Source organism: Camelus dromedarius, chromosome 5 (genome assembly GCF_036321535.1).
Source record: "Camelus dromedarius isolate mCamDro1 chromosome 5, mCamDro1.pat, whole genome shotgun sequence".
Taxonomy (NCBI): Eukaryota; Metazoa; Chordata; class Mammalia; order Artiodactyla; family Camelidae; genus Camelus; species Camelus dromedarius.
Genome location: NC_087440.1, coordinates 31,562,260 through 31,574,343, shown reverse-complemented (window position 1 = coordinate 31,574,343; position 12,084 = coordinate 31,562,260). Strand labels below are relative to the sequence as shown.

The 12,084-nt window shown below is 41.3% G+C and overlaps 1 protein-coding gene across 7 annotated transcripts in view; it reads left to right on the top strand.

The window, feature by feature from the left end:
• ACIN1 (apoptotic chromatin condensation inducer 1) overlaps positions 1-12,084 on the top strand; it is a 29,924-nt gene that overhangs the window by 7,901 nt on the left and 9,939 nt on the right. For 5 of the 7 annotated variants that reach the window (XM_064485823.1, XM_064485821.1, XM_064485822.1 and 2 more), the window contains 4 exons: positions 2,226-2,314; positions 3,067-4,302; positions 4,802-5,017; positions 5,510-5,625. In XM_064485823.1, coding sequence (XP_064341893.1) covers positions 2,226-2,314; positions 3,067-4,302; positions 4,802-5,017; positions 5,510-5,625 — 1,657 coding nt within the window. Of the gene's footprint in view, positions 1-2,225; positions 2,315-3,066; positions 4,303-4,801; positions 5,018-5,509; positions 5,626-9,816; positions 11,031-11,068; positions 11,336-12,084 lie in introns of those variants that run through there. The other 2 variants (XM_031452691.2, XM_031452692.2) reach the window with 2 other exon arrangements.

The window sequence follows — 12,084 nt, the reverse complement described above, 5'->3', positions numbered from 1 at the left end:
CTCAAAGCATCTTTGGTATATATGTGCTTATAACACTTGCTTTTAAGTTGAAAAAAACAAATAGAGTGTTTCTTATATAGAACTTGCAATGATAAAAACAAATACTTGGGATGGTTAGACCTATAAATGTTAGCTGTTTATCTTACTACAAAAAGTAGTATGTATTCATTAGAAAAATTTTGGAAAAACTAGAAAAAAATTTTTTAAACAAATTTTTAAATCAGAAGTCTCCACAAACAAAAATAACCACAATTGATATTTTGGTGTATAATTTTCCAGTCTTTTCTTTGTCTATATATAAGTTTACGGTATCTGCAATATTCAGTCTTTACCTTCCCTCCAACCTGGTCAATTTTTTCTTTTCTTTTTTTAAAATTATTAAGCATCTGGATAGTGATTTTTTTTAAGACTTTTTTTTTAGAGCAGTTTTAGGTTCACAGCACAATTGAGAGAAAGGTACAGAGATTTCTCAGATGTCCTCTGCCCCCAAATATGCATACCCTCCCTAATTATCAACATCCCCCACCAGAGTGGTAAATTTCTTAACAACACGAACCTATACTGACATACGTAATCACCCAAAGTCCATAGTTTACCTTAGGATTCTCTCTTGATATACATTTTTTGGGTTTGGACAAATGTATAATGACATCTTCATCATTAGAGTATCATACCAGTGTATTTTCACTGCCCTAAAAATCCTCTGTACTCTGCCTGTTATCCTTCCCTCCCACCCTCTACTTTTTTTTCCCCCTTTTTTGTTAAACTACTATAAATCAGCTTCTTTCCCTTATATATATGCAAAGGAGCTTTGCCTAAAATTCATGGCAAATGTTTTCTTTTGGTTTTACTCATTTTGTAATTAACCTATTCTTGGTCATTTAATTATGAAATTATTATTATAGCCACCACATTATTTATTAATGTTTTACAGATTATTCTTTAAGTCTTTGCTAAAGAGTCTGAGCTAGCATTGTATATCCTAACCATAGTTCCTGTACACACACCTATAATGAAGTTTTTATTCTCTAACCCAAATATGAAATGGTACATATTCAGAGATCCTGTTAATCAAGTGATCATGGAGTAATGTTTTATAAAATATGTGCAGTCTTTTTTTTTTTAATCCTAATGCCACTGTCTATCCACCCGGAAAAATAAGTGCAGTCTTATAGTTGTTTCTGTAAGTTTCTTCTTTTAATTATAGAAGCAAAGACTAGTTCATTTTAGTTTGCTAGAATATAGAAATAAGAGACGAGACCTTGGGTTAGAGTTCACACCATCTGCTTTACTTGCAGTCTACTGTTAATATAGAACAAGATTTTGTGCATCATTTAAACCTTTTGTACCATATTGTGTGTATCTGGAATATTATTATTTTTAGGCTGTTTTCTAAACTGGTTCTGATCAATATTTGCATTGCTATTCCATGTAATATTTAATACTAGTAGGAAACTTAGAAATCCTCCAGTCCATCCCTTTTTCTCAGTCAAGACATTGAGACCCAAATTATTTAAGTGATTTACCCACAGTTACCTTTCTTCATGTAACATAAGTAGAAGTTTTTACAGTTTTACCTAAAGTTATTTGGAATGACCTAGATTGGTGGTTTGCAAGCTTTTTTTTAGTAGTAGAACTTATTTTTCCTTAAAAATAATCTCACCTAGAGCTCCGTATCTAAAATATAATTAGGAGGGCCCATTTTTGAAGCCCTGTCCAGTTGGCTTGAAGTAATTTTTTGGGACCTTAGGGCCTGAAAGTCATTTCTCTTAAGTACTTATTTCATGAGATTTTTGTTTTACAAACTAGTATATTAATCATGATGTTTTGGTCAAAACTAGTAGTGGCAATAGGCAGTCCAAAAAACTGGACACCAAACATAGTGAAGTCTTGAGCTTTGATTCAGTGACAAAACATTTTACAGAAATAAGTACACTTTGTACTAGACAATTTGAAGCCTCTGGTAGTTATTTTACATTTACTTGAGATATTTATAATATGTGGATTGACTCTGAGATACTAATAATATTCCAGATGTGTGCAGCGTAACTTACCAACATAACCCTGTTTCTTAGGGCTTTATATAATTTTTATTCCATATAGAAGTCAAATAAATACAGATATATATCGACCAGCTCATGTGCTGTGATTGATTTAATTTTAGAAAGCAGCCTTGAATGAGTGTTCATGTTATGAGTCTGACTTGGTTTTCTTGCATTTGATAGGAAAAAGTTCCTCTGTTTCTGAAGAGAAAGGTGAATCTGATGATGAGAAACCAAGGAAAGGAGAAAGACGATCATCCAGGGTCAGACAGGTAATTCAGATACCTCCAGAAACGTCCTTCACCTCTTTGGGTAATGATTTGGCTATCTCGTCCTCCTTTTCTTTTTCCTCAGTTTCAGAGTTGGTGTCTCTCTAGATTTCTATATAATCATCTTCTTTCTCCCCTTAATCATCTTTTTCTTTTTTTGTTTTTTAATTTATAGCTGCTTTGGCCTTCAGATCTCTAAATGAATATATAAAAAATTAAACTTAATTGTGAAAGTTAGCAGGTGGTCGTTGTTCCTAAAGCAGTACATTGTTAGAAAATATACAATTAATTATTCAATTAAAACCTTAAAGCTATATGATACGATGTTAAGTGAGCACAGTACAAAAGTATGTGTAGTGTAATTACAGCTGTGGAAAAGAATGGAAAAAAATTAAAGTATCAAAATGATCACAGTGAGTGGTAATAGGTCAGTTCTCTCCCTCCCATCACACATAGTTTATAGATGTTCAGCTTATATATTTATTTTTTTTTTCAGTTTATATTTATTTTTAAAGCTCAAAGCTAACAAATGAACTACTAGCAGTTTCATTATTGTATTCCTTTTGGTAACTCTATTTTGATTCCTACAAGAGCCCATGTTAGTCATGCATGTCTACTGTTGCATTTGTTTTTGTGTTGCTGAAAGTGTCTATCATTGAGTTTCTCCTCCTAGTGGTGTGTCTTGTGAGATGCTTTTCCTGCTCTGTTGATAGTGAGCAAATATACTTGGAACCATTGAATATCTTTTCTTTCAGGCAAGGGCAGCTAAACTCTCTGAGGGCAGCCAGGCTGCTGAGGAGGAAGAGGATCAAGAAACACCTTCCAGAATTCTGAGGGTCAGAGCAGATCGAAATTTGAAAACAGAGGAAGAAGAAGAGGAGGAGGAGGAAGAGGAAGAAGAGGAGGAAGAGGAGGAAGATGATGGCGAGGGACAAAAATCTAGGGATGCACCAGTCCTGAAACAATTTAAGGAAGAAGGAGGGGAAGAGATACCCAGAGTAAAAGCAGAGGAGGTGGTGGATGAGAGATCCCAGGAACCAGAGGGGTTAGAGAGAGGAGGGAGGGTTACAAGGTCCCAGGAAGAGGCTAGAAGAAGTCATCTGGCCAGACAGCAGGAGAAAGAGATGAAAACAGTTTCTCCCCTTGAGGAAGAAGACAGAGAAATAAAATCTTTAAAAGGCTTGGAGGAAAAATCGAAGTCACCTTCCCCTCCTAGACTGACTGAAGATCTGGAGAAGACCCCTCTTGCGCTACAACCAGAGCAAACTGCCAGTGAGGAGGAGACTCCCCCACCTTTACTTACCAAGGAAGCATCTTCTCCACCACCTAATACACAACTCCAGAGTGAAGAAGAAATAGAACCCATGGAAGGCCCAGCCCCTCCTGTCCTCATTCAGTTATCTCCTCCTAATACAGATGCTGAGGCCAGGGAGCTGTTACTATCTCAGCATACTGTGCAGTTGGTGGGAGGCCTGTCTCCTTTGTCAAGTCCTGCAGACATCAAAGCAGAATCTCCAGTAGAGAAAGTGCCAGAGGAGTGTGTCCTGCCTCTAGTTCAGAAAAGCACACTAGCTGAATCCTCAACCCAGAGGGGTCTTGAAACTAAATCAGAAAAACCTGCTCAACCACTCCCTCTAAAAGTCGAGGAATTAGCACTGGCCAGAGGGATTGTTGAAGAATCTTTGGAACAGAAGGAAGGCAGAAGGGCTTCTCATACCCTTCTCCCAAGCCACAGATTGAAACGGTCAGCTGACTCATCCTCTAGCCGGTCCTCCTCATCTTCATCCTCCAGTTCTAGATCAAGGTCTCGCTCTCCTGACAGCTCAGGCTCTCAGTCTCACTCACCTCCAAGGTCCAAGCAGAGAGATGTATCTCGGGCACATACTCACGCCAACCCTCGTGGTAGATCCAAGATGGGCTCCAGATCAACATCTGAGTCCAGGTCACGTTCCTGTTCTCGTTCACGTTCAGCATCCAGCAACAGCAGAAAAGTAAGTGTGGGAGAATCCTGGGTGCATTGATGTTCTGTCTCTACTGCAGTGATTTTCAACCCCTAGAGAACCTAGCATGATTTCCAGTGGGAATAGGAAAAAACTTCCTTCCTTCCTCAGTTCAGTATTACTTCCCTCTCATTTTGGAGTTTCATTTTCAATTCATTGATTCCCTAGGTATGGTCCTTTTTCAGTTTGAGTCCTTTTGATTGCAGAGAAAGTTGAATCCATTTACCCATTTCCTCCACTTGATGATAAACTTCTTGAAGGTAGGGACATGCCTTTTTACATGTGTATCCCAGTATCTGGCACCTAGTTGGGACTTAAACAATTTGTTGAATAATCTAGGAAGAAAGGGTGATCACTAAGTCAAACAGGAATAAACATAAAGGTAAAAAGATCCAAAGTATTAAATTGAGTCAGTAGAAGTTGAAGAATTCAATATCTACTGAATAGATACCACATAAAATAATTTGCCTAATGTGTTTCATTTCTTTAGTCTCTGAGCCCTGGAGTCTCCAGGGACAGCAGCACCAGCTACACTGAAACCAAAGATCCCTCTTCTGGTCAGGAGGTTGCAACTCCACCAGTGCCACAACTGCAGGTCCTTGAGCCAAAGGAGAGGACTTCCACCTCATCCTCTATCCAAGTGAGGCATATGAGCCAACCTGAGCCAGCCGAAAAGCACGTGACCCAGAGGTTACAGCCTGAGCGGGTAGGGTATTATGCCCCCTCCCTAGAGGGAGATGGAGGATTAGGCATGGTTTTCCCTTTTGTCTTAGATATAAAACTGAAAATGCTGTCTGGACAAGGGTCAGTAGAAATGTAGAAGGTTGGGGCTACCTGTTAGAATCTACTTTCATTTCCAGATCCTTGGTTCATGAAAGTTCTCCATGCATCTGAACAGCAGGGTTCTCATCTTCAGGACTCTCAGGGTCAGTTCTTCTCAGAACATCTTTTTTCTGCCCAAAGGAAGCCTTTTCTCAGTTTTCTCAAAGAAGAATTCTAATAAAGTGATTGCTGGCATGGAAATTCTTTAAGTAACGTTCCATTCCACTTCCTAAAATAACGAAAATCAGTAGGGCTGTGTGCAGAGCTGGTGCTATATATGTTGTGCCCTGCCTTTTACCAGCTCCATGTTAAAGAAGAGGAACCAAGCAGGTTTAAGTACGTTGCTATGTTTGTTTTGCTGTGTTTGTCCTGACAGGGGAGCCCAAAGAAGTGTGAAGCTGAAGAGGCAGAGCCACCAGCTGCCACACAGCCCCAAACCTTGGAGACTCAGACCTCTCACCTACCAGAATCAGAAAGGATTCATCGCACTGTGTAAGTGATATCTCTCACCTGGGGCGTAACACTCCTGGTTTGTGGGATAGTTCTTTGCTCCCTAGAGTTCTTTGGCTAACTTCTAGTTTCCTTTTAAAACATGGAGGGAGAACTTTACCTGGACTAAGTCTAGGGTTCAGTTAGTATGTTGAGAGCTGCCACTGGAACTCTGAAGGTAGTCTGGAAAGTGGTGGTGAGAGCATAAAGAAACCCAAATCTATAATCTGACCAAAATAGTTCCTTTGTGGAGGAGGCAGCAGAGGCTTCTGTTTGCAAATTCAAGACAATGTAAGGGAAATGACTTAGACATTTTAACTCAATCTTTTGACAAATTTATCAACTACATCTGAGCCTGAGAACACAGTTTAATAAAGGATATTGAGAGTCTATAAAGAAAAGTACAGGCGAGTCCTGTTTTTTAGTTTCTGTATTTCTCTGGTTATTAAGTGTCATTTTACTAAGCACAGTCTAGCCTAGTTACCTCTCAGAGCATACCGTACAGCAAAATAGGAAGTGCATATCAAGTCAGAAGTTTACTCCTGGGCTTCTAAGATCCTTGGATTGATTTTACCACTCATGTAATTAATGTGAATTTTTTATTCCTTATATGTAGTCCTAGAAAAATACTCATATCAAATTAAATTTACAGTCGAACAGGTATATCATTCATTATTCTTAGCTAGAATCTTACACTGCTTTGGTCAGTGTCCTGTGTAGACAGTTTGCCTAACTTTGTTCCATGATTGTTTTAATGACATTTTAACACTAATATTTCTGATATGATTTTTCCCTTTATGTGCATATCTAATAATTTGCATTCTTCTTAGAGCTATATTTGCCTCTGATTTTGGAGGGTGGTGGGCAGTGACATGATTTATTATCTCGTTTTCTTAAGGTTTTAAATAGTTTTGGACTCTTAGCTTTTGCCTTGCCACTGTCAATTGTAATATTCTTGCCTCTGCTGCCATCTTGTGGCCATTACTTTTTTGGTTTGAAAGCTAAAAGTGCACTTTGAAAAGTTTTTGTTTTTCCCTTTTGGGATGGGTACATTATCCCTTGGGAAAGGGTTTTTCTTCTAGGACCTTAAAGTGAAAACCCAGCGGATTCTGGAAGGTGTTCAGGATTCCCCAGCTACACCATCGATGAGGAAATGGGGTGACACCTTCCCTTCCCTATCCATCAGTCAGAGATGATACCTGCCCCTTCCCTCCCCCATCCCATGAGAGTACAGCTTATCTTCTCTGTAATGACAGTTTCAAAGTAGGTGTTGACAACCTGCTACTAATTGGGCCTGAGGAACCGCCTCCTGTGTATCTTGAAAAGCAAGTAGTTTTCTGAAAAGTTGCTTGCTTGCCCTAAAATTCTGTGGGTCTCAGATCCTGGCAACAGAGCAGCACTTTATGCTGTTTTGAAGGCACTTCTTCTCTGGATTTTCACATGCAAGTCCAGGGCAAACAAACCTTGGAGTCATACACAGTTTTTCTCCTCAGGTAAAGGTGGTTTTGATCTTCATTTTATGACTGAGGTCATCTAGTCACATTGATTCTGGCAAGGTGATAGGCAGATGGCACCTTGGGCAAATACTGAGATTGCCCATTGTTGCCTAGGCAAGCTTCAGTGGAGCAGCCTATAGATTAGAAATGCAGTCTGAGCTCGGGAGTAGCTCCCACACCTCCCTCCTACCTGCTTTCCTCCTGCCTGCCTACCAGATGGTCTATTCAACAGCCTAACAAAACGACATGCCCCAAAGCCTAAACCCATAGGCTGTTCTGGCACTGGATTTGGTAAATGAATCTTTTGAGAAGTTTGCCTCTTTCTGGAGGCCCTGCTACAGCTGATTCACAGCCCTCCTGGTCTCTGACACCTCTAGAGTGCTAGTGTTCAGCCCGGTGGCCTCTGGAGCCCTGGCCAGTTTTAAAAGTGGGATCAACAGTGAGTGCTAAATGGAAAAGACCGTTTGTGGCTTAACCTTTGTTTTCCTCTCTTTCTCAACAAGAAGTCACATTTCTTTTTAAAAACAAAGCTAGGGCCTATTGATTCAGTAAAGTGTTTTTTAAAAAAACTAAATCTCAAGAACTGTTACCACTTGGAAGAGATTGCCTAACTTTTTTTTTTTGCTGTGCTTGGTTAAATCCATTCTGATTCTGATTGTGCCCTGAAGAATTCTAGATTTATGAGGTAAGGTATCTTTTTCATTTCTTGGGGCAGGAATTGTGAGCCCTCAGTCCTATTTCAGTTGAGCCCTATTCCAGAATCCAATCCTCTGCCTGCTATAGATACAACAAAAATTTCCTCATACAGCAGAAAGTAATTCTCTCTTTTAAAGGAAAAAAAGAGAAAACTTTGGGCAACTGTATCATCCAGCAGTAGTTAATTCAAACCCAGATTTTTCTAAATACAACTTTCCTGTGTATACAAACCTTGCAGGCAATAGCAACATTGGGCTCTTGGCACTATGCTTATTTGTTCTTTTGCCTGAGTAGGAGGAAAGATACGGTCCTTTAAGCCAATGTGACAGTGTAATTGATACTCCCTAGGGGACCTACAATGCCAGTATGCCAAATGATGCTTGTTTTAAACGGTAGAATTTATTGTTATCAGTAGGGTTTGCTCACTGAAATCTTGGTATCTGAGAACATACCATGTAAAACCATACTGTCCTTGGTTATCTTGGAATCAGTATGCTCCTGAGCGTGTTCTGTATTTAAATCTCACCGCCTAAGGTTAGTCAGATCCCACCATTTCTTATTAAATTTCATCAGGTCCTCAGCTGCTTGTTAATTTTCTGTAGTAACTAAATGTCTATAGAAATGTCCTTTTGAATTAGTTTTTCTGAATCTCATTAATATTCAGGCATGAACTATAATGTGATGTTATTAATCTCCAAGTAGTTCTATCCTTTTCTTCTGGGCTACAGATGCTTTGTGTGCTGTTTAATTATGGGTAGATGTCACCCACCCCCAATCCCCATGTAATTTCACCTATGTTTCAGAGATATAGGAAACACTTGTGCAAGAACTTAAATAGTAGGAAGAGAGATGCCTTTTGTCTAAAAGGGACTACAAAGAAATTCTGTGTGGGGCTCTGAGACTTAGCTAACAAGGCTTTGGTTCTGCAAGCAGATTGAGTCCCCTTTGGGGACAATTTCCAGGTTTCCTCTTTTTCTTATGAAAATAATATCTTGCGAATTCTTGGATCCCACAGATTTGATCATGGGGAAATAGAATAAGCTCATGTCTTAAAAAGGATGGCGATAACGTGGTAAAATTCTTACTCTTGAAAAAAGTGAGAATTTCCATTAAAAGAAAATTCTTAAAAAAAAAATTCTTCCTCCAAGGAAGCCACTTTCAGAGCAGCACATTGGCAGCTGAAAGTATTTTAGAACAAATGATGTAGAGGCAACATTTGAGGAGGTTTGACAGTAACAGCTCTCTGTAGGGTAACAGTCTCTATGGGAGTTCTATCCAAAAATATTTTTTAAGTAGAAAACTTCTGGTTCAGTGAACATTTATTAAAGTGTCCATTTGGTACCCGCAATGACAACCTAATTTGGAAATATTTACTGAGCATTTGTGTTAGACCCTGGGCTAGGGGGTCAAGGGATGCAGTCCCTGACCTTGAAGAACTCTGCAGGGTCAAGTAAACCAGTGATTATTATACAATGATGGGGACATTGCTGAGAACCTGTCAAGCCAATTACTGAGTACCATTGAGCACTCAGAGAAAGAGCAGTTTACTCTTTGAGGACAGTCAAAAAAAGCTCCAAAGGTGCCGTCAAATGAGATAATGGCTTATTAAACATATATGTGTTTTATGCATAGCCTTACCTTTTCTTGGGGTGTCTTCCAAGCCAGACTCTTAAGAGCAAACCAGTATCATATTGTTCCATGTGAATAAGTACTGTTATTACCCCCACTTTACAGATTAAGAAACTGAGAGAGTCAGGAACTCGCCCAGTATCACACTACATGTATAGGGTGAGGCCAGGGCCCAGACTGATCCCTAGCCAGTTTGACTCCAGAGCTCTCAATCTTACTGAGCAGACAGGGAAAAGTGAAAAGGAACTTTGAGTGTAATGTATAAATATGACTGCTTTATCTTGCAGTTGGTGTGTAAGTTTAAGATTTTAAGCAGCAGGGAGGAAATTTTAGTCCTGGCAAAAAGTTCTCATATTACAAATGAGGTAATACTAAGCTTTTGGTCAGATACCCAGAAGCTTGTATTAGTGTGAAATCTTTATTTCCTGTAGGATGCAAAGGGAGCACCTTTGCAGTCAACAAATGAGCATTTTGTGCACCTACTGGATGCTTTTTTGAATGATTAGAGGCAGCTTCCCATTTTACATTTAGTCTGGTGAAGATACTTATGATTAATAATTTCCATTTAGTTCCCACTTTCTGCTCAGCAGATCTGCTCCCTCCACCTCCCCATAACGGTTCTCTCACTTCAGTTTCTTATCTACTTCAGAGCCCTCACCTTGGAGCCCTTGCTCCAAGAAGTGTCCTCAGTATTTTAGCTTCCCAAGGTCCCCTTGCCCTGTTTATCCTCTTTCTTTCTGGCTCCAGGGGACCCTGGGGCAGGGTGACCTTATTAAAGACTCTGTGAAACAAAGTTGTCTGTTATCTCTTCAGAGACACCTCCCTTCCCCCTACTGGTAATTCAAAAAGGAACTCTGCTTATCCACTCTTTCCATCTTCCCGGAGAAAGGACTGGTTGGAGTAGTAACACGTGGTCATTGCCTGCGGTGAGCAGCCAGTTACTGTAGAGTGATTGGATAGTGCCAGATCTCATCCCACCTCCACGCCTTGAACTAGCTGATCTGGTTTCAGTGCTCCGTGCCTGGCTTATTGGATAGAGGTGGGCACGGAAGAAATTGTTCATGACCCTCCAGTCTGTGTCTCTTTTCAACTTTGGCTTTGTTATCTCCTTATCATTTTTCACTCCCAGCTCTGCTGTTTCCTTTCCTTCTACTCTCTGGAATCTTCCGGGCAAGCAGCTGTAACTGTATGTCCTCTCCACCCAGCCCCCTTCCCCGACCCCCGAGAAGACCAGGAGAGAGCACCCTCTCCCTGTGGGGTTAGGCCTCGGTAGCTGTTGTAACCTGAGAAAAGGAGGAAAAAGGCCAGGCCTATTGAGCCAGCAGTGAGCTCCCTGTGGCCTGCCAGAGGATAAGAACCTTGCTCACTCAGCGCCCTCCCTCTTTTCTTTCCCCTCCCCTGCTGCAGCAGGGCCCTCCCCCGTCCGCACACACGGGCTGCTGGGTAAGTGGCAAGATGGCTCCCCTGCATGTCTCCGGCTGATCGCCGCCGCTCCGCCAATACAATAGAGCCAGCCACTACCAGCAGCCTGGCCCTCTTCCTCCTCCTTCTCCAGGGAGACCAATCCAGCCGAATTCGGGGTTTGCCGTGAGGACTTAACGCTTATCTCTTAAAAGCCAGATCTATTTTAGCCTCCCCCTCACCACCACCACCACCACCTCCCCTTCCATTTACCATTTTTTGGATCCCCAGTTGCTGCATCTCGATTTTCTCTCTCTGGATCGGGTGGCTGGGGAGGAGGTGGTGGGATCTTGGGACAAGGAAGGTGTTTTGTTTTGTTTAATTTTTTAGGATTTTTTTGTTTGGTTTTTGTTATTTCTTCCATTCCAGAAAGGGATAAACAGCACTTCCAGGGGGAGAAAAAAAATCATGTTATCAGAAAGCAAAGAAGGGTGAGAGCTTCACATTTCCATGTATCCCTTTTCCCCACCGCTCTAGCCTACCTCACCTCCCTTCTCTTCCCCATGGCTTTCATTCCGTCTTTCGTTTTGGTTTGTTTTCAGTCATTCTGCTTCCCCCCTTTGTCCTTCCTGCCCGATTTCTAATTGGCCCCACTTGCCCTCTCTGTGTGGGAAATAGGTAGTTGATGGATAAGCTTGTTCTTTAGATTTAGGCAGTTGAATCTCGTGTTTCTGTGGGAGCCTGTTAGCTGGGGGCACAGTTCCGATTTTCCCCTCCCCCCTTCCCGTGCATCCCTCCCTGCCTGCTCTGGGGAGGCTGTTCTGACCTCTGAGTGTCAGTCAGCCTGTCGGGAATGCCGAATTTTCTGGTGGTGCTTATCAGCCTGGGGAGGCTTGGTTTCCCCTTCCTGAGACTTGGGCCTCTCATCATCTTGATTTGATACCCGCCCCCGCAGTGTTTGGGTGGTGGTAGGGGGTGAGATTAGAGGTAGAAGTTAAGGATGGAGATGGAAAAAAAAGGTGGGAAGATAGTTTATCTGAAGTGCCTTTGGGGTTCATTGCCTGACATGGGAGCTAACGTGTGGTTTGGAGGGGTTGGGAAGTGGGTTCAGTGTTTGGGGAGAGGATGCATGGTGTGGGGGCGGGTGTGTCCTGACTGGGAGGCCTGCTCTCTTTATCTCTTGGAAGTTGGAATAAGGGAGTGGGAGAAACTGGGCGAAAGCCGAATGTAAGAACAGTTC